The 21,729-nt window shown below is 42.6% G+C and overlaps 1 protein-coding gene across 3 annotated transcripts in view; it reads right to left on the bottom strand.

Annotated features, from left to right (window-relative positions):
* LOC129372683 (filamin-B) overlaps positions 1-21,729 on the bottom strand; it is a 58,110-nt gene that overhangs the window by 13,092 nt on the left and 23,289 nt on the right. For all 3 annotated transcript variants that reach the window (XM_055050107.1, XM_055050105.1, XM_055050106.1), the window contains exons 5-32: positions 20,818-20,965; positions 19,100-19,218; positions 18,947-19,021; positions 18,008-18,170; positions 17,728-17,928; positions 17,069-17,206; positions 15,851-15,977; positions 15,137-15,273; positions 14,846-15,039; positions 14,645-14,758; positions 14,108-14,251; positions 10,369-10,492; positions 9,483-9,643; positions 9,310-9,400; positions 8,391-8,545; positions 8,138-8,255; positions 7,804-7,883; positions 7,537-7,722; positions 6,340-6,654; positions 5,561-5,654; positions 4,803-5,003; positions 4,552-4,725; positions 4,311-4,473; positions 3,722-3,882; positions 2,420-2,711; positions 1,933-2,086; positions 1,674-1,863; positions 550-797 (exon numbers count right to left, since the gene is read on the bottom strand). In XM_055050107.1, coding sequence (XP_054906082.1) covers positions 550-797; positions 1,674-1,863; positions 1,933-2,086; positions 2,420-2,711; positions 3,722-3,882; positions 4,311-4,473; positions 4,552-4,725; positions 4,803-5,003; positions 5,561-5,654; positions 6,340-6,654; positions 7,537-7,722; positions 7,804-7,883; positions 8,138-8,255; positions 8,391-8,545; positions 9,310-9,400; positions 9,483-9,643; positions 10,369-10,492; positions 14,108-14,251; positions 14,645-14,758; positions 14,846-15,039; positions 15,137-15,273; positions 15,851-15,977; positions 17,069-17,206; positions 17,728-17,928; positions 18,008-18,170; positions 18,947-19,021; positions 19,100-19,218; positions 20,818-20,965 — 4,467 coding nt within the window. The remainder of the gene's footprint in view (positions 1-549; positions 798-1,673; positions 1,864-1,932; positions 2,087-2,419; positions 2,712-3,721; positions 3,883-4,310; positions 4,474-4,551; positions 4,726-4,802; positions 5,004-5,560; positions 5,655-6,339; positions 6,655-7,536; positions 7,723-7,803; positions 7,884-8,137; positions 8,256-8,390; positions 8,546-9,309; positions 9,401-9,482; positions 9,644-10,368; positions 10,493-14,107; positions 14,252-14,644; positions 14,759-14,845; positions 15,040-15,136; positions 15,274-15,850; positions 15,978-17,068; positions 17,207-17,727; positions 17,929-18,007; positions 18,171-18,946; positions 19,022-19,099; positions 19,219-20,817; positions 20,966-21,729) is intronic.

Below are 21,729 nucleotides of genomic sequence, written 5' to 3'. Positions count from 1 at the left end.
GTTGCCACGGAGATGAAATAATTTCTTAAACGTGAATGAAAGAATCAAAGCAGAGCGGAAATAACATTGTAACGTTTTACCTGGTACTGCCCTTTCAACTGGTTTCTTCTTTTTTGTTGAAAATGTGAATTTTTGCTTTATTTTTCTCCAAACATTTATCTAATAAAATGAACTTGTGTTTGTACGTAATCTCAGCTCTTATGTTTGGCGTGGGTTGGTGGCGAGTCATTAAAAACATTATTGAGAGATGAAACAAGATATGAGCAGCAACATAATCACAAACGATCGGAAACCTTTGCCTTCAGAATCGCTCACTGACATTTATGGTCATCATAGGTGAAAAATATTCAACCTTGGTTTCCAGTAAATAGATGGAGATCAAACATGTTGTGCTTTATATGACCTCATCATTTTCCCCGTCTGAAAGCAGAGTTTTTCTCATGTGATGTGAGAAAAACTTCACGTGAAAACATTTAGGGTTTGCTCTGAGCAAATTTTTATGGCAGGAAATAATCTTTGCGTTGATGCAAGTTTGCGACGCCTCCTCACCATGACTTTGAACGGACTGCGCGGGACGTTTTCCCCGCCAAAGCGGACGTAGATGGCGTAGTTCCCCGGAGCCGGTGTGGTGTAGAAGATGTCAAAGGTGCCGTCTTCGTTCTCCAGAACCTCGGCCTCCACCTCGCTGCCGTCGGGTTGGACCACCACGCAGCTCACCTTGCCCTTCCCGGCCGCCTTGGCGTTCACCAACAGGCCCAGCTCCTCGCCGATGGCCACGGTCGGGCCCACGCCCGGTCCTGGGGAGACGGAACCGTTGGTCGTTCTGAACCCACTGAGCGAAGCGGGTCCCCCCGCCTTCTTCTAGTCTCAGAATTGGTGTCAAACATTCGGTAAGTTTTTCATTTTAAAGACACAAATAAATGTTTCCAGAGGTTTGTCACCATCACTCCCAGATTTGTGCAACAAAAAAAATTTGTTGCACAAACGTAGACGAGTTGATGGTCACCAAATTTGTACAATTTCACAAATGTGAAGGGGGAATGATCTCTGACCTCTGCAAACTGCCCGCATTTACAAAAATCACACTGATTTGGTGTCCAGCATCTGTACTACAAATATGTCAGCTGCACAACCATAGAGCAATTATCTATTTAGTTTGCAGAATTTAAATGTGTTTTTCATGTTTGTTAAAGCCGTCATGACAGTTTATTATGAGACAAATTCCTCCAAAATCAACCAATCAGAGCCAGGAGGCGGGTCTTAGCGCAGTCAATCATTCTGATGTACTCGCTGAAACAACTTACTGTTTCGGGAAAATGTTCATCCGCCGCCATCGGTGGCTATGCTAACTAGCCTTAGCATCCATAACAGAATCTGCTGACTGGGACAAACTGGCAACAGCGCCAAGACCCTCCTCCGGGCTGTGATTGGTTGTTACTGGCACTGGGAGAAGGTGGAGAAGTTGGATTTTCCATAACATCCTGACTGTCACAGCAGTTTCAACACAATTTTTAATTTATTTTAATTTAGTTTGCAGCTTTGATGTGGAGAACCTCAGAGACCTTTGCATATCTTAATTATAGCAGCACAAACAAACATTTTGCTGCTCAAAGGTTTGACAGCAGTTCTGTTGATTTAGAAGAACTTTGCTGATGTTCGTGCGGCGCTTTTACCCGTCACCGTGCATTTGCTGGCGTCTCCGGTCGCCGAGGCGCGGACTCTGTAGGGCGACGCCGGGATGTCGTCGCCGCCATACTTTATGACGATGGTGTAGCGCCCGGCGCGGTCGGGGACGTAGGACACCGTGTAGGTCCCGTCATCGTTGTCATGGATACTGGGCCGCTTGGGTTTCCCATCCTGGTCCTGCGGAGGACAAACGCGTCGTGACGCAGTCTTTCCTGGTTATCGTGTGAGAGCGAGCGAGTCGCTGACCGTGATGAGGACGCTCAGCTGGCCCTGGCCGGCGTCTCTGGCGTCGATGTTGAACTGGACCGGGAAGCTGGCGGGGACGCCGCTGGTCAGCCCGGGGCCGCTGGCGCGCACTTTACTGGCGTCATGCGTCGGCAGAACCCTGAACTTGAACGGACTGAAGGGATCAGATAAAACAGTTAAGAGTCGAACGCTAATCATGAATCTGATGGTTTTTTTGCTTTAAATATGAAGATATTTTTATACTTTTCCTTTAACAGTAAAAATACGTAGAAGAAACAACACAAGCCAGATGTTCATTTCAGAAAGTCATGAATGAAGTGAAATAAAATCCGTCATTCAGAAGAAATTGGGAATTTAAGCTAAATAAATTACTTAAACATGATGGTGATTTGAAGTGGTTGATACTCCCAGTATCACACAAACACCTTGCTGTGTGTGCGCGCTGTGTGTGTGTGCTGTGTGTGTGCGCTGTGTGTGCGCTGCGTACCTGCGTGGAACGTCCTCGTCTGCGTATTTGACGGAGACGGCGTACGGTCCCTCCACCGTCGGCGTGTACGACACGCTGTGCGTCCCGTCGCCGTTGGGCGTCACCTCCACCGGCTCCGCCAGCCCCTTGGGGCCCGTGACGGCCACCGCCAGCGGCGCCTCGCCGGCCTTCCTGCAGTCCACACTGAAGGATTGTGGGATATTTGCCCTGACTCCCGACGCCACACCGGGACCCGACACTTTGACCTTGCTGGAGTCGACCACGGCTTTCACCGGGACCTTAAATGGACTTCCTGGAAAATAAAAATATAAACTAATGAGGGCAGAAAAAAAACTGAAAAATATATTTTGCTATGTTTGTTAAAAATGTCACTTTGGTCAAAATATGGTATGAGACGGATAATTATCTGTTAACACTGAAACGAGTGGACTGGTGTCCAAAATGTGGTTCAGGGGCCGTTTCTGGTCCAGGGCAGCGATTAAAATCTGATTATGGAAAATGCTATAAAGTATAAATCTTTTAATAAACATTTCACAGCAAACAGAACCACATTTATCTAGTTACCTGCTCAAAACAAAATTCACTGCTTTCATTCAATCGACTAAACTCTGGTAAAAACAGGAAAATAGACAAATATGGAAAACCTGCAAAATCTTTTTTTTAATTTTGGCTCCAGTGATGCCGTTCCTTGTTAAGTTAACATATTGAGTGATTAGTTTATTGTTGAACAGGAAAAAACTTCCATGTATTTGTCATTTTTTTCCCCTCTTGTTTAACATCCTGGCATTTTAATGGATGTTCAGAACCAAAGCAGTTTAAAAATCTCTTAACAAATCCTCCTTTTACGTCCTGCTCATGTGCTGCAGATGTGTTCAGACATCATGACACCTCCAGCCGGCGGAACAAACATCAGAACCACGAACTGGCCGCGGCTCATTAAAGGCGTTAAACACGCCGAACAAAGTCTTTTCCGTCGAAGCCAAAAACCTCTCGGCCGCATCTTTGAAGCATTAAAGTTGATCGCTCGGCACGAGTTTAACGAGACAAAAACAATTCGACAACCTCAGAACATGAGGCGGAAATGAGGCCCGAGCCATCAAAGTTTATTTATGACGCATTCGAGGGGAACGCAGATGCAAGAGAGTGTTTCATTCCTTTTCGTCACGTCATATTTATCATAATCCCCACAAAGACAAAAAAAAAAAAATCTGAAATCCGGATTTAACGAGAACATCTGCAAACACTGAGCCGGCATCAGACAGAAGAACAGAGACTTAATCCTGCGTGGAAGCATGACCTCACCTGGGATGTGCTCGCCACCGTAGGTGATGTTGACGTCGTAGAGGCCCGGCGTGAGCGGAACATACTCCACGCTGCAGCTGCCATCTTTGTTGTCTTTGCACGACATCTTGGACTCAGACGGACCCTCCACGGTGATGCCGAGGCCGCCGATTCCTGCACCCCTGTGGGGAGAAACGACGCCATGACGGTGGAGAACAGGTCTAGCAAAGACGCCGTCTTATGGTTTATAATAGAGTTGGGAAAGTTTTACAATCTCACGACTCGATACAGATTTCTGGAGCCACAATTCGATTCAAACATCAAGTTATTTTAAATTTAAAAATAATGATTTCTGCTTTAACCCATCAGAGTTCAAAGGATTCTCATGATCTACATTAATATTTGTTTAGTTATTTAAAGGTTTTTTGAAGATTAAATTTTTTGGAAAATCTGTATTTTTGGGGTTTTCTGTAGTTCAGAGTGATGTCAGCACAGAGGGCGGCCATCTTGTTCTACAGCTTCTGTTTATTTGAACTTTAAATTCAGGTCAGCTCCACGGCAAACAGAGAAAAGCTGATTTTGTTTAGTAACATGCGACGCTGTGAAGCACCTGGTGATGATGTTGAAGGTGTTGTTCTGGTCCGTCAGGGCCCGCTGCAGCCCGGGCCCGGTGGCCACCACCCTGCTGGGGTCGCAGCCCTCCGTCACAGAGACTCTGAACGGACTCTTGGGAACCGGCGCGTCGTCGTACAGAACACTGACGCTGTGGACGCCTGGGGAAACGAACCGGACGCTTCAGAAACCCAGCAGTCCAACAGGTGAGCGGGTCGCGTCTCGCCCTGCAGCGTTACCGTTCTCGAAGGGCGTGTACTCGACGCTGTACGTCCCGTCGGCCTGGTCGGTCACCACGCACTCCGTCAGAGCGCCGGACGGATTCTTGACCTCGGCCTTCACATGCTCTCCACCTCGCCGGGTCAGAGGTCGGGCGTCCACTGTGAAATCCGTGGTAGCTTCTCTGAAAACGGCTGCAGAGGAAATTCATAGTCATTACACTTGAATTTCAGCGACTTTTAGCCCAAACGAATCGGTTCTAGCCGCAAACCTTGGCCCTCGACGCCGGGTCCAAACACTTTGACCTTGGAGGTGTCGACTGCAGGATCCACCATCACCTTGGCAGGGAATCCTGGCACGGATTTACCTCCGTACTTCAGCATCAGGGTGTACATGCCGGAGGTCAGGGGGATGTAGGTCACCGTGTACGTCCCATCCTGGTTGTCCACCACCTCCGTCTTTGCTTTCATGCCTGAAATGCAGGGAAAAAATGTCTGAAGGACAAAACGTCACATTTAGGATGATTCCTTTGACGACGCACCGAATCGTTCCACACATTCTGCTTTTTAAAACAGTTTGAAAAGCAAAAAGCTAAATATCGACGTTCAGATCTTACATTGATTTTTATGCCATTACTTTTTCCACCTTCGCTGCCTGCATGAAGTAAAATGGTGGTTCTTTAAAAAATTACCACCAATTTCCTATTCTAGATATTAAAAATATCAAAGTTGTATTTTGACAAAAGGTTACGTAGCTTTTGCTTCTTTAAAGTTGTATTTTTATGGACTGAAGACAAATTGTCTCTTTGGTTTTCAAATGTTGCAGATGTTTGATTACATAAACGAGGCTGAATATAAGTGCATGGCACACTTTTATAAAAAATAAACTCTTTCAACTGGAAGTTTATTTTATAGAAATCTCAATCAGCCTCTTTAATTTAAAACCGGTGTATTAATATCTGATGAAACCTTTTACCCAGAAGCCTCGCTGCTTCTCGGACCCATGTGGCCGTTTCCGAGCTGGTCTTACCTGAGCCCGGCCCAGACTCCGGCGCCGCGTCCAGGCTGAGCTGACCCGGCCCGGCCCGAGAGCAGTCCACATTCAGAACGCTGATCTCTCCAACCTGCAAACACCAAAAACCCAGATTACTTCCTCACTTCTGGACCGAAACCATCATCTCTCTTTAAAAAGACATAAATGCTCTTTTAAAGACCTTTTTAAGATTATTAATTAAATTTAAAAACTGTATCACCACAGAAACAGCCTAAACCCCCATAATGCAAAGCTTCCTGCACAGGATAAATGCAGCATCGTTTGGTTGGCAACAGACAAGATCCGATGGCGAACATCGTCCAGGCAACTGGTGACAACTTCCCACTTTAATTATAATAGATATGCAAAAAAGCAAGCTTGCTAGTTTTGTCCTATTTAAGGAACTAACGTATCAATACTGATCAGGAAAGCAGCTGATTGACTGAAATGTTTCTTTTTTGAAATTTATTGAATTACAAATGTAACTTTCATTTGTTCAGTCAGCTCAATTAACATATAATAATATTTAATAAAGTAAAAACTACATGTACAAAATAAACTTTCAAATGGTTTAGAAATGTACAAAAATAATTAAATAAATAATGTAGCATGGCGTCGCTGAGAGAACAAAGCGTAGAATTAGACTGAATAGATCTGCCCTCCTGCATCGGGAACGTCGTCATCGAAACCCAATCCATAACTTTTCATCTTTAGTTTGGATTGAAACTTGAAGAACTCAAGATGGCTGAAGAATAAAAGCAGCAGAAAAGTCTCACCTTCGCCTTCTTCAACCCCGACCCCGAGGCGACCACCTTGGAGGGGTCAAAGGGCATCTGGATGTCGGCTCTGAACGGCGAGCCGGGGATGTGGACGTTTTCAAACAGTATGTTGACCAGGTAGTCTCCGGGCTCGGTGGGCAGGTAGGAGACGGAGCAGGTGCCGTCGCCGTTGTCCGAACACTCGATCTTCGCCTCGGTCGGACCCTCCACCGTCAGGCCCAGACCGCCGGTTCCGGCCCCCTTCGTGTCGATGGTGAACTCGGCCGGGTCGCCGACCAGCCCTCCCTTCAGACCGGGACCGAACGCCTTCACCTGGAACCAAACCGACCCACGTTATCATTTAACCTGAAGTTAACCAGAGAAATAAATACTCAGGCGAATCACATGCTGATCATAAAATCTGATTCAACATTTTAACAATCCATTGTTCTTTTGTTTGCATTTGATTTAAATGTATTTAATTTGTGACATTTATCTTTTTTAATACACTATATTGAATAAAGTCAAGCTATAAATTAAAACATTAAAAATAACTACAAATATTCAGAAACACTTAAATCAACATTTTCCAATATTAGACCTCACATAAAAATAAATTTAGAGTTGGTAAAGGGCAGTAAAAGTACTCCTAAACGCTACTCGAGTAAATGTAACTAGTTACAACCTACATCTGCAAATAACTAAAACGTTAGTGGCATTAACCTTAAAGCACTAACGAATGTTAGCTGTCCCAACTCCAAACGGCTACAACAATGCTAACGCGCTAACAACTTCAATTTAAATTTAATCTGCCTTTAAAAACTAAATCCATTTGGCACAAAGCTAATCTTGATCTCGTTCACGTGTTTCGCTCTGTTTTATTTTGTTCTTGTTCGTTTCTTGCTTTAAATAAAGTTAGTGGAGAAAGAAAAAGTGAGGAGAGGAAATAGAAGTGCTGCGCGAAGTGGCTTCAAAATAAGAGCATGAATATACACGTTTAAATAGCAAAACAACACAGATGTCAAACTAACAGATGCGAAACAGCATCTGTTAGTAAATTAGCGCTTAGCGATTTAGTGCCGAGAGCGCTAAACATTTTCAAAGCTCACAAAACCGCTAAATGAAAAGTTAGCTCCGCTGCTGGCAGACGGTTTCTTTATGGTTCAAACCTGAAATAAAAAGACCAGAAAGAGAACAAGCGTCAGTTTTGCCCACCTTGCTGGGGTCTGGAGGCAGCTGGGCCTCCACGGGGAAGGGGCTTCCCGGGACGGGGTGCCCGTCGTAGGACACGTTGACGGCGTGGACGCCCTCCTCTGTCGGGGTGTAGCGGACCGAACTGACGGCTGCTCTCCCCGGCTGAGGCTCCACTTTACAAGGCACCGCTTTCTGGCTCGGACTCAGCTGGAAACGAGAGGAGCGGAAAGGTCTTCGTCATCATCAGCATCGAGCTAAAAAAACTTAAACTGCAGCGTTAATACCGACCACTTCCACCTCCAGCTGCCCCTGGCCTCCGGCGCCCTGAGTGTCCACCAGGAACTGCTGCTGCTTGTTCACCTCCACCCCTGCAACAGGAAGCAGAGCTTCAGCTGCGACTCAGACATCATCCACTCGTTTTAAATGGCACTAAATAATACAATTTCAGAAAATATAAAGAGGGAATGAAGCAATTAATTACGACAAATCAATTATTGAGATAATCAGCAACTAATTTAGCAATTAGCTGGAGAATACAGACGGAAAGTCAATTGTTGAAACACAATGAGTAATCCGTTTCGACACGTAAACGTCTCACAGCCTCCAATAAAAAACGTCTCACTTCCGTCCAGGTTGTCCACAGAGACTTTGCTGAGGTCCAGCGGCGCGGCAACGCCAACCGTGAAGGGGCTGCTGGGAATGGGGTCACCGCCAAAGGTCACCACGATGGTCATCTCCCCCTGCAGACACCCAGATCATGACCTAAAACAAACTCCTGCCTCACTGCATCAGTTACTTTCATCTCATTTCAATTCTGGGAGCAAAAGTTTCCAGTAAAAATCCAAAGTGCATAAACGCTCTGCAGACCGGCGCACCTGCTGCACAGGTGTGTACTTCACAGTGTGAGAGTAGTCGTAGTTGTCGATGATGTCGAAGTCTTTCACCGACGAGGAGAAGGTAACGTCCAGCGGCGCTTTGCCGGCTCCTTTGGTTACCACAGTGAAATGAGTGGGCTTACCGCTCTCCACACCTGCACAGGTGCAGCAACAGAAGAGTTGAAAACGAGCAGCGATGCTCCAGAAGGAGCTGCAACCATCAGATTAATCCTGATTAATCTGAAACAAAGCTCAATTAATTTAGTGATCGGTTAGTTGTTAACTGGAGAATACAGACAAAAAATTAAAGTTAGCTGAAAGAAAATCAGTTAAACATTTTTTATGCAAATATGATGTGGACAACTGACTGATAAAGGCATTTTATTAAAAGATTACGAGGATAAAGTCATAAATATAAATAATAAAGCAAAAAAAATACTAGAATGACGTCATAACAGATGAAATTGGAATTTAATTCTCGTAATATGATGCCATCTTTGCGAGTTCAATTTTTCATCATAGTTTTGCTCAAAAAACCTCTAGAGGCAGTTTTTTATTTTGCTGCTTCAAATTATGTAAAAACAAAAATAAAAAACAAAGTCAAGCACCTTTTTCCATCCAGTTATAGATTATTTAACTTAATGAAACAGATCAGCTGTATTTATATTATGCTTTGCTCTAAATTATCCTGAATTCACTAAAGGAATGAAATGTTATTGCCTTTAATTCAATAAAAGATTTTCTTATTTAGAAAAGGATGTGAATCATTTGTTATTTGCATTTTAATGCATTTATCATAAAAAATATAAGAAATCAGGTTAAAAAATGTCCCAACTTCTTTATCTGCTTGCAGGTCAGAATAATGGATTAATGATCAGAATAAATTGATTGCTGCATTGCTGAAGCCCAGGTTCCTCACCGGTCGCCGCGAGTCCCGGACCTTTGGCTTTAACCTTGGAAGCATCGTGAGACGGCTCCACTTTCACCAGGAACGGACTGAGAGGGACTTCCTGGAAATCACCCGAATACAAATAAATTACATCACAAACTCTAAGAACCTCCCGGCTTGGCGTCTCGGAGGTTTCCTCGCACCTGGTCGGTGAACATGACCTTCACCGTCAGCCTGCCCGCAGCAGGAGGGACGTATTTGACGGTGAACGTGTCGTTGGCGTTGGGAATGATGTCGAAGTCCACGTCGGCCTCCTGCTCGCTGTCTGTGCTGGAGTCCCACTTGATGCCCACGCTGACGTCCCCTGAACACAAACACAACAAGCCAGCTGCATAACCCGATACCTGCAGGGCCCTGCGGGTGTAGAGACAGTTTCTGCCTGTAGGGGGAGCCGTCCCGTTTCACCAACACCTGAAATACTCGAGATGCTGCAGGTTTTCCAGAAATGCAAACAGAGCGAGGAATTCAAAGAATGAAGAGCCGACAGACGAAACCTTGAGCACAGAGAGAGAAACCGATAACGGCTGGGAGATTTTCACTTTCACCAGGTGAGTTTATGTTTATCTCAACAGAGACCAAAACCAAAACAGCCTCCAACTCGGTTCAGCTGATGAAAGATCAGACATTTTTTCTGGGTTTCTTGACCTGTTTTGAGTCACATTGTAATCATTTTCTTGGTTCAGAGAAAATATGGAGAAAGGTTGAGAAAAAATCTACAAAAGCAATCAAAATATCTGCAGATTTGTAAACCAGCTTCACTTCTTGCAATCCCAAAATCCTAAAGAGTTTTAATTTCCCCAAAAACTCATTTTTAAAGTATTTTAGGGCGTTTCTGATTGTTAATGATTAACATGAGGGAGTGAAAGCAGGCGATGAAGGACGACGTGTGTTGCTCAGGGCATGAACTTCCTGCAGGCATATTTCAGGGTCATGCAAGTGTGTGTGTGTGTGTGTGTGTGTGTGTGTGTGTGTGTGTGTGTGTGTGTGTGTGTGTGTGTGTGTGTGTGTGTGTGTGTGTGTGTGTTGTACCGTCTCCGGCTCCTGAACAATCCACGGTGAAGTGCGTCGGCTCGTTGGCCTTCAGCCCGCTGCGCTCCACCCCGGGACCGAACACCTTCACCTTGTTGGGGTGACTTCCTTTCCCCACGTTCACCTGCAAACGCACACACACCTCTTTAATTAAAGCAACATTTACAGGGATTCATGAGGAACGTTCTCAGAATGCAAAAAACAGCAGAAACACTTGTCCCTTCACAATAAAAGCATTTAAGTGCATCCGATGGAATCGATGCTGAAATAAAATAATCAGGATTTAAATTCTTTATCAGTTTAAAAAGTTTTAACCAACAAGTAAAGCTGCAGATTTAAACTTCAAGCTTGTGACCCAAACAGAACCAGAACCACGACCAGACAATAAATGCATCAGTTTGTCATTTTAAATCTTACAATTAAGAAAATGAATAGTAATTATGTTTAAATTTATTTTAATGCTCATTTATTTGAGCTTTTTGTTGCTTCATTTCCATTAATTTGATGATTTCTTTGAAACATCCTTAAAAACATTAAAATATTCAGGATACAATTTGTATTTTAATTCTCAATATAATAAAAACTGATGCTGGTGAATTAAAATATGATGAGTCATTAGTATTGCAAATAAATATTAAAAAGCCAAAATATATTAGACTCTTGTTCCTTAAAGTAAAACTTGTTTTTTGTCAGGTGACAGGATTTATTCACATTTTCTCAAAACTCTTCCAACAAATTTGTGTTTAGTTTTTTATTTATTTTTCCATCTTTGTATTCTTCACACAGAAACAACCAGAGTTCAGACATAATTATGATTTAAATCAGCATTAATGGAGAATAATAACCAGGTAAAACCAAAACAAAAGAGCCAAACGACAATAAAACATTTAAATTAAACTTTATTTCTTTAAACCATTTAACTTTCATTTGATTTACTGATTAAAGTAAAATTATTTCAGTACAGAGAGTAAATAAGAGCTGAACAAAAAAACATAAATTGATTCTTTCCACTGAAATTTGAAATGATTCAGCATCTCTAAGTTATTATGATGAAGATTAACTTTCAGTTTACCAGCCGTCCTTCAGACCAGTTTGAATTTTAAAACCAGTTGGAAAGAAAAGGAGCAGATTTTAAACTTTGACTTGTTGAAATGATGTTTGGACCTTGATGAACTCAGAGCTGTTCGGATCAGTAATTCCGAGTCAAATGTTGGTTTTTATTACAGAGAAACATCTGTAAATACTCAGATTCTTCTCCTGCTCCTCATTTAGAGAATTTAAGTGTCTCTGCCAACTTCTGGTTTCTGCTGGCATCGTCAGAAATTCCTGAACAACGTGCAAACATTCGTCGTATTCACGGTTTCTCATGAGATTACGCTGCAGGTGAAACCAGAACCAAGAGCGAGAGAGGACAGCTGATGACAGTGATGTTAGTGCACAGAGGTTAGTAAACATTAACTGCACAAAGAAAACCTTTTCCACTCAGACACAGATCACCTTGAATACACATGAAAAATCTATGTTCATTTTCTATTTATTGTCAATCTAAGATTGAAAAAGGTTTTCATTTGACAGTAAAAAAGAAAAAGATGTGAAAGCTCCACTTATCTGAACCTCTGACATTTTTTTGTTTTTCCAAACCATAAATTTCAGGAGTGCTTCAAACCGCTCCCGTCAGACAAGCTGCTGCACCTCAAATGTTTTCTGACTCCATGAGAACAAAAGCAGCTCAGGGTTTAGTGATAAAATCCTTTTAAAACTCCGATATTGACAATACAGTCAAAGATCCTCTATGTGTGAAGAGCCTCCACTCTGCTAAGGCTCCCAGATGTAAACTCTCACTGGTCCATTCAGTACATTATTCAATCCTTTGTTTTCATGGCTTTTATTTTTCAGTGATACTTTAGAAATATTTGCAAGAAATGTAACAATTTTTTTTCCTCATTAAACCCTTAAAAAAGTAACTAGATGTAAAATGTGTAAAAATATTTTTCTCACTTCCAGGTAGAACAGAGTAAATGTGACTTTTTGCATTAACTGCAGATTATAACTGGACATCAAGTGAGGCAGTAGTGTAGTAGAAGTAAGAGATACTGCCACCTATTGGTGGGAGTTAGCATCATGTAAACTCAAGGAGAATTTGCATTAAATTCATAACTGCTTTAGTGCAAAAAATGCAGGGATCTGTTGATTTTATGTAAACTTAAAAAAACTGCAGTGATTGATTTGTGAAGAATAACAGGTTGAAAATAAAATAGTTTGTGTGATTAGGTTTGAGTCACAAAAGGTTCAGGTGAGTGAAACTTAAAAAGTTACACTTAAAAACAATAAAACTACATTCACAGGGATTACAGTGCAGACATGGGTGGTCAGTGCATGAAGAGTGAAACAAACAAGACAATGAGACAGAACAGCCCAGTTAAACAGTACAAAACAAATTCACAACATATAAAAATAAAAGCTTTTGTAATTTTTTTGATCAGTAGTTGAACATAAAGGACAGCTGTTACATCTGGACAAAAATCAAGATGTTTAATTCAGAAACTTGTTTTAGCTGAATAGTTCAGTCAGTAACTTCAGGAAATACTTTTAAAATAAAACACCTGCCAAAGCAACGAATCACTTTAACCAGCGGAAACAGACTCATCTGCATTTAATCTGGTTTTTGCAAAACTGTCAGGATTAATTAGACTGTAATTAAAAAAAGATGGAGGTTCAAGAATTTCACTGAATAATTCAAACTTAAAGACGACATTTTATGTCTCGCTTTGTTCGAAGGCGACTTTGAGATCAAACTGAGTACAAAGACCATACACTGCAAAAACACAAAGTATTTTTAGTCTAATTTAGTGCAAATATCTTATTCCTCATTGAATTAAGACAAACCTAACTTAAGTATCTTTTTAATAATGTCAATAACCTGCCATAGGAATTAATACTTCATTTAAAGAGGCAGAATTACATGTTTTCCAGGTACGTAATCAAGTAACCAAGGATAACTTTCTCATAAAAATCCTCTGCATTTCAAACAATCCTTAAAAGAAACTTTACTACTCGACTTAACTTCCTGAATTTGGGCCTGTCTCTTTAAGAAGCTCCACCTTCTCCAAAACATGGCTCCTCTATTAACCCTTTAACAACGTTTTTACCACCGTTAGTCTAAGAAGGAGCTCCTATAAAGAGCTCAGTAGTTCCACCAGGTGTTTGCCGATTGTTGCTGGCTAGTCTGAAGGAGCTGAGAGGGAGGAGCTTAGTCTTAAAGGCGGGGCTAAGTCCAACCAGGCATTTTGCACAGCTGAATGGTAGCCATGGAGATTAAGGCAGGCAAAATAAGGCTTACACTGCTCCTTAAAACAAGCTCCTGTATTTAGCTTAGCAGCTACATGCTAGTTAGGTTCCATCTTACTTCAAGCGTTTCATGATATTTGCAGAGGAAACTAGACGGAAATGCTTAGGAAGGTTTTGTGTTTTTACAGTGTAAACATGAGGACCTGGTGCATGTATCCGTTTATTAAACGTGTTTGCAGAAACGTCGCCACAGCTCAGTAACTACCATCTAATACTTGAACCTCTGCTCAGTGTAAGTGATGATGATGATCAGAGGTTTCCTGGTTGAACTTTTGATCAAACGTTTCTCTGACTCGACCGTTTTTACCGTCTCGACCTCAACCCGCTCGCTGCGTTTGAGCAGCGTTACGCTACTTCCTGTGGGAAGGAGGGGCTGCGATTGGCTGCTTACCCTGAAGGGGCTGTTGGGGACGCTGACTCCGGCCCAGCTGACGGACACGGTGTGCTTCAGAGAGGAGGCGGGCGTGTAGCAGCACTGGTACAGGCCTTCCCCTTTGCTCCTCACCTTCACCTCCACAGGAAGCCCCTCTGCATCCTGAAACACACAAACAGCACCGAGACGGGCAGGTTAATGCTTCACTTTCCTCCTCTTATAATGATCATTTCATTTAGGGTTCTGTTTGGTGCTTTTGGATCTCTAAAATGTCTTCCAGTTCTACTCTGATAGGCGACTCATTTTACTTTCTTGACCAGATAGATCATTACATTTTTTGCACAAAATAATTATTCGATAATGAGATTGAAATCTGCTTAGTTCTGCCAGTATTGGGATGTTTTAGGGTGTCCTGTCACTTTAAATACACATGTTGGGTCAGTGTGATGGTCAGATGGCTCGTAGTTAAAACTGAACGTTTGTAAATGAAGATTTAAGACTCGAACTAATGCGGCTTCATGAAGAATCAGAGTTTGAACGTTTCGGGGCGCCGACCTGAGCGGTGATCTTCAGAGGCCCTTTCCCAGCATCCTCTGCTTCCACCGTGAACTCGGCCGGCTGGTCCACCTGGCAGCCGGTCGGTTCCAGGCCCGGCCCGTAAGCCTGGACCTGAAAACAGATCAACAGATCAACACTAACGCTACAAACTATGGAGAAAAGTAATCTGTGTATTTTGCTGGTTTTTGCCTCTCTGACCTTCTCCGGGTGGTTGGCGTTGTTGTCGGGTACGATGTGGGCCATGAAGGGGCTGAGCTCGATGTCCTCTTCGTCGCAGGTCACATGGACGGCGTACTCCCCGGCTTCTGTCGGCCAGTAGCGAACATCACACGACCCGTCGTTTTTATCCTCGCACTCGATTTTAGCCTGAGACGGACCCTCGATGGCGAAACCTGAAACACAGCCAATCAGAGCAGAGAGGATGAAAAAATTAAAAAAAGAATCTCTTGTGATTAAGTGGATGAGTTCAGAAGAGACAAACCGGCTTACCAAGAACTCCGACGTCGGTGCCGATGGACTCCACCACAAAGGTTGCAGGTTTACCCACAATGCCGCCCTTCAGTCCAGGACCCCAGGCCCTGATCTGCTGAGGCCCCGCCTCCGGACTGATCACCACGTCAAACGGACTGTTGAGGGAATAAATAAATAAAGGAGGAAGAGGACGAGTCAGAATGAAAGAAGAAAATCTGCAGCTCTGCTCTTCTGAGCACAATTAATCAGCGACTTATCCAGATCATACGGAAGAAGATTAGGGCCACAAACAAATAATGTTTTCTCCAAATTTTGAGAAAAGAAAAGTTGAATATTAGGGGGATTTTCCTTTTCCATAATATCTCAAATCACTGAGAAAAACATTTATAATTTCCGTCTGAATCAGGAGAACAAATGTTCATCTTCCTCCTGCATAATGTGGATTTTTATAACCTGCTTGGTTTTCCTTTCACTCAGCAGAAAAGAAAAGTTTTGTTTTAAGGTGATTGCGCTTGATAAACCACTCTGTTGAAACTATCAGGAACCTCAAACTTTCTGGTCTGTTAAACATTCGGTTCTGATTAACCAAATCCTCCAGCTTGTCTCCAAGAGACACTGTGGCGCTTTTGTGAGCACAGAAATCAAAATATGCATCAACAAGCACTTCATTCCAGTCAGACCAGATGATGTAATCCTGCAGAGCTGAAGTCAAAGGTTCGTTTTGCTGCTCACCTCTTGGGGATGTGCTGAGCCCCCCAGGTGATGGACACCGTGTATTTTCCAGGACTTCTCGGGTAATACTCGTAGCAGAAAACACCGTCCTGACTGAGAACCAGCTTCACCGGCTCCTCGTTGCCTTCTGCAAGGACAAACAGTAAAAACTGATTAAATAATGTCAAATTCTATTTAAGACCTTTTATTCTTGGGAAAAGTTGATTGAATGCAGAGGGGAAGACTCTTAAAGAAACATGGGAGCAGTGGAATGACAAGCCTTCAGAGGCGTGGCAGATACTTTGACTGGTCCATCGCTAAAGATCTAAAAGTATTAAATATTTTCTATAGTAGCTTAACAAAAGTTGAAATGCTCCCTGAAAGGCAAACAATAAATATCCGTCTGCTTCATTACACATTCTTAGTCTATGAAATTCATGCTAAATGTTTATTTTCCTGTTTCTGCCACTTGGGGCAGCATTCTGATTGGCTCTTCATCCAACGATTTATCCAGACGTAAACCATCTGTCTGGGATTTACTAAGTTATGAACACAATTTGCATATCAAGAAAAGATAACAGCATGTGAAGGAGACATGTTGCCATATTTTGGTCCTGTTGGTTTCCGTACATGATAAGCAGCAGAATCAGAGCAAATGGACCAACAGTTCATTACGAACTCTAGTAAACTGTTATCCTCAAGTAATTCATTACTAGACTTCATAATAAACTGACAGAATATGTTTTGAATGAACACTTGTGAGATTTAAATATTAAATATTTTATTCACAGAAACAAAGCGCTAACAACCATGATAGAGATGCTAGCAGCAGCTCATAGTTTGATAATTCCCCTTTTGATGCAACGAGCTTAGAAATCCTAAAAATGATTGGAATCCCAGAGACACGAGAACCAAACCAATTATTTAAAAAAACTAGCTGGTTGGAATTATATTTTATAAACCTGATTTATTAAGAAGTTAAATGATTATTCATTACTGCTGGTTGTGCAAGTTGCTACATGTGCAGTTAGCCTTGAAGGGAAGCTAACATCCAACAGCTGTTTAATAGCTTTTAGCATTCAGAACTAGAAATTTGTTATTTCAATATTATCTTTATAACAGTGTCTGCCTGGTACAAAACAATAAAAAGTAACAGAGCAGCTGCAGTAAAAATATTATTAAAACTCAAGGACTTTAAGGTTTCTCTGAAAGTTTGATGGAAGAACAAACTTCACTTACTGGGATCTTTGATGAGCACCTTCAGCTCTCCACTGCCAGCGTTCCTGGTGTCCACCTTGAAGTCCCCAACCTGCTTGACCCGCATCCCGGCCGGCTGCAGACCCCGACCCGTCGCCCTGCAGGCGCCTGGCATGCAGGCTGACAGACAGACAGAAACTTGAACTGACAGCAGTGTGTTGATCAAAAGTAGTGCTGAACAACATGGCCGAAAAAACACATCATATAAGCATTACATATCTGCCAGTTGATAATTACTGATTAGTTTTAAATATCTGAAATACTACCACACTGGCAGTGTGACCTTTCCTCTTATCCACAATTGTTTTTAATGAATTACTCAAAGTTACTGCTAGCCGGCCGCGGGCCGGGCGAGTGTCGCTAGCCGGCCGCGGGCCGGGCGAGTGTCGCTAGCCGGCCGCGGGCCGGGCGAGTGTCGCTAGCCGGCCGCGGGCCGGGCGAGAGTCTGTTGATGCCACTGACAGAATATGTTTTGAATAAACACTTGTGAGATTTAAATACAACAAATTGTTTGCTTACAATTACTGGTCAACCAGAATAAATCTGGTTGATGCCAGAAGAAACCTTCTTAGACTAACGGTGGTAAATCATATCGATTTATTGTCCAGCCTAATGAAAACGATGAAGGATAAACGTCTCACCCGGTCCGATGTCCACAGCGAAGGGGCTCTTGGGGACTCCCACTCCTCCGAAGGTGATGGTGATGGCGTGCGGTCCGGCCTGCGTGGGGCGGTAGGTGCAGCGGTACATGCCGTCACCCTTATCCTCCATCATCACCTCAACGCTGTTCTGGCGGCCCTGTGGGTCTCGGATCATGGCCGTCACATCTCCCGTTCCAGCTCCTGCTCAGAGCAAACAAAGACAAAGAAAGCTTCAGTGTCAACCAGCTTAAAGAGACGGCGGCGGGTCGGTGCAGCTCACCTGCTGTGTAGATGTCAAAGTAGGTGGGTTTGTTGGCGATGTTGCCCACAGGTTCGATTCCCGGGCCTTTCACCGTTACTTTGGATGCATCTCCCAGCGCCTTGTCCACATTCACCTCAAACGGACTTTTAGGAATCTGCTGTCCTGCAAACAACACTGTCACCTAGAAAACAAATTTATTTGTTATCAACTCCAGACTTTAAAGGTGACATTTGATCTTTCTAGAACAGGTGAGGGTAGCTCAATCCAAAGCATGGTCATAGCTCTTATGATCCAATTGGCTAGATAAATTCTTTTGAGATAATTCCAAGTTATACAAAGTTAAAGTCATGCAAGTACACTCTCTGAAAATTAATTAAAACATTTAACACTGGAACTGGAAGACATGTTAATACATCCAAAATAAATTAAACCTGCAGAGCTACTAATAGCCACACCCCCCAAACTCAACTTTTACACTCGCACATGAAAATGGCTCCAAATAAATGCACAATTATACAACTTTACAGCTTTGAAAAGCAGAAGTAGAGTCTCCTGCACAACTAACAAGAATACAGGAAGTTGTTTCTGTATGTCAAGTCAACATCAAAACACTTGTATTTTCCAGCAGCCACTGTATAGTGCATGCAGCGGTAAAACCAGCTGACCAAATGTGCTGGAGCTCTGCTTGGGTTGCTAGGTAACAGGCAAAGTTTCACTGGGGTTTCTAGGAAACGATGCAGTGTCCTTGGAACGCAACTTAATCAGGAGGTTATTGAAACGGCTTAAAAATACATCAACTTAATGCCAAAAAATGGCTAAGTGTTTTTTTTAAGTGCTTGAGCTGCTTTAGACCCAAAGAAAAATATAAAAAACACAAAATGTGAATTTTGTATTCAGTCCGACTTTAAGCGAAGCAAACGTTTACGACGCTACTATTATTGTCACCATAAATCTCACCTTATGAGGCCCCATGACTTGAGGAACGTAGGTGACGCTGTACGTCTTCTTGCCCTCGTTGGGCTCCACCTTCAGCTAAAACAAACACAGGGACATTTGAGAGTGAGCCTTTGACCTTTGACCGGAGCCCAGAATGGCCAAAGAGAGCGTTACCTCCTCCCGGGTGCCGTCTGGATGGTCCAGGTAGGCCATGACCTGACCCTGACCCGCGCTGAACGTGTCCACAGTGAACACAGCAGGACGCAGCACTCGGTTCCCTGTGGGTTCGATTCCTGCACAGCATAAACAGCAGCTCATAAACTTAAGCTAGCTGACGTTTTAAATGCCGACCAGAGACATTTTATTGATGATTGTCAAGAAAATGGTAACTGCTAATTGGAAACAGTTTTTTTGTTTAAGTGTATATTATGGAAAAACTATATATTTTCAACAACAGATGCAACATGTTGAAAGTACTGTTCTGTTTTTACAGTGTATAGGTGATAGAAAGTTTTGGGAACCTGCTCCATCAAACGGGAAACGTTTGTTTTGTTTAATCACCTGTTTCTGGTAATGTTCTGTTTTGAATTGTGTAAACATAAATAAAGAGGTTGGAAAAAAGTCTGAGCAAACAGACTAAATACAGACTGCTGCGCCACACACCGAGTCTGAAAATGATTCAGCCAAACTGGGCCAAACTGGGCCAAACTGGGCTCTGACTGAACCGTTTCCCCTCTGGAAACGTTACAACCCTAGAACCGGAGGCAGGATTTTAGTTTCTGGAGTAATTTCTGTTCAGACTTTTAACAGTAAAAGGGAATTTGATGAGTTAACTAAATTAGCTATTTTTACCGTTTTATAATTCATGACTTCCCCCTCAGTCACGCATCCTCCTGATGGAAAATGTGTGACTGAGGGGGAAGTTAATTGAATTTTCAACAGACTGTTCTCAGGCTACCAGACAGTTAATCAGTGGTTTGGGCTTTAAAACTGAAAACGGCAGAAAAACAGAAAAACATGGATGATTTTACAGGGACTGAGAGGCTTTAGTGTGTTATGTCTGCAGCTATTCAGAGTATTTCCTCTTCTGGATTACAAAGTTTGGAAACTTTGTAATCCTGTGTGTGTGTGTGTGTGTGTGTGTGTGTGTGTGTGTGTGTGTGTGTGTGTGTGTGTGTGTGTGTGTGTGTGTGTGTGTGTGTGTGTGTGTGTGTGTGTGTGTGTGTGTGTGTGCCATTGTTCACCTAAGCAGGAAGTCGCTTCCCTTCATTGTCAGACCAACATTCCCATTGCTCCCACTATCCGCTGCGTCTGGTTTCACCTTTACATTTTGTGTTTCGGTGGAAACATTTAAAATTCTGCCAAGGTGTCAAACTCATTTTCGTCTTGGGCCAAAATAAGACAATAAATATTCTTAAAGAGCCATTTGTGCCTGGATGTATTGATAAAACTGATTATTAAATTTAAAATATTAACAGCCGTCTCTGCATTTTATAAATAGTTCTTAAAATGAAATATCATTTTAGTTTCTAATTGTTTTCATAACTTTTTTTGCAATTAAAATCACAGATTTTGTGGTGTGAATTTAGAAATATTTGCGCTAAGGTATGATGTTTCATGTGACTTTGTTATTCGTCATATTGATCACTTTGTCACCAAATAACAGGCAGTAGAGTCGTAAGAGACAGAAATACTGCCTCCTACAGGAGGGAGGACAAAAAACTAAAATGTTTTTCACAATTCTTGCAACAAAACTTAGTTAAGCATCAAATGAAAAAAACATGACCTTCTGCATCCCAAACAATTGTGACTGATGGTTTGGTTTGCAGGGTCAGAGGTCAGGGTGTGGCGTGTTAATTTGGTTTCGTAGCGCTGCGTGTGTGTGGGTTTACCGGGTCCGTATGCGCGGGCCTTCTTGGGGTTGAGTTTGGGTTTGAGCGGCGCGCCGGGCTTTAGCTTGGCTTTGGGGAACTGAGACAGGTAGGTCATGACGGACTGCTCGTCCACGCTGGGGTCGATGATCTCCTCTGGAGCGATGACCTGCAGACATCAGGCAACGAGAATCAGGACGAGCAACTGAACCGTCCAGCAGAACCCGCCTGCTTCTGAACCCAGCCACGCACTGAGCACGAAGCGCTCAGGAGCCAGAACCTTCTCCACACAAACAGAAGCAAAACTGAAGTTTTTAATCAGCCCTGAAGCAATAAATTGTTCCAGAGGTTATTATAATAATAATATTGTTGCTTTCAGACCATTTTCAAATATAAAAACATTCCTAGAGCATTAAAGTGTAAATTCTAATAGATATTTGACACAGGAACTGCAAGACATTTTAAATATCCATATTAAATAAACAATAATTATCAAGTCTCTAAAAATGGTCCAAATGAGTCCAAAGAACCAGACTGGAGATTTCTGTCATCCAGTTTTTGGCAGAAAGAGAGAAAAACAAAAATTATTAAAATGGAAAACATTTATTTTTGTTTTAATTTATGCGATTGATTTATTAGATTCAACCCACAGATTAATTTATTACAGCTGGAAACAGGCCTGAAATCTGGGCGTGGCGATGACCTCTGACCTGAACCTTGGGTCGGCAGAGATGCTTTTTATTTCTCATGCCAAAAAAAGTAACCAAATAAAACTGAGCTTGTAGGTGTGAAAATTAAAACGGCAGCTGAATGGTTCAAAGCCTGGAGTTAATCTGAGCAGATTTACCAGAAAATAAACGATAATTATTCCATAAAACGTATAAAATGATTAAATGAGCCACTGATGCAACAAGAGCACCGACCGTCAGTAAA

This window comes from Poeciliopsis prolifica, unplaced genomic scaffold, assembly GCF_027474105.1.
Source record: "Poeciliopsis prolifica strain line A6 unplaced genomic scaffold, Auburn_PproV2 SCAFFOLD030, whole genome shotgun sequence".
Taxonomy (NCBI): domain Eukaryota; kingdom Metazoa; phylum Chordata; class Actinopteri; order Cyprinodontiformes; family Poeciliidae; genus Poeciliopsis; species Poeciliopsis prolifica.
Note: the sequence above shows the minus strand (reverse complement) of the source record. Positions and strands in the feature narration are given on the sequence as shown.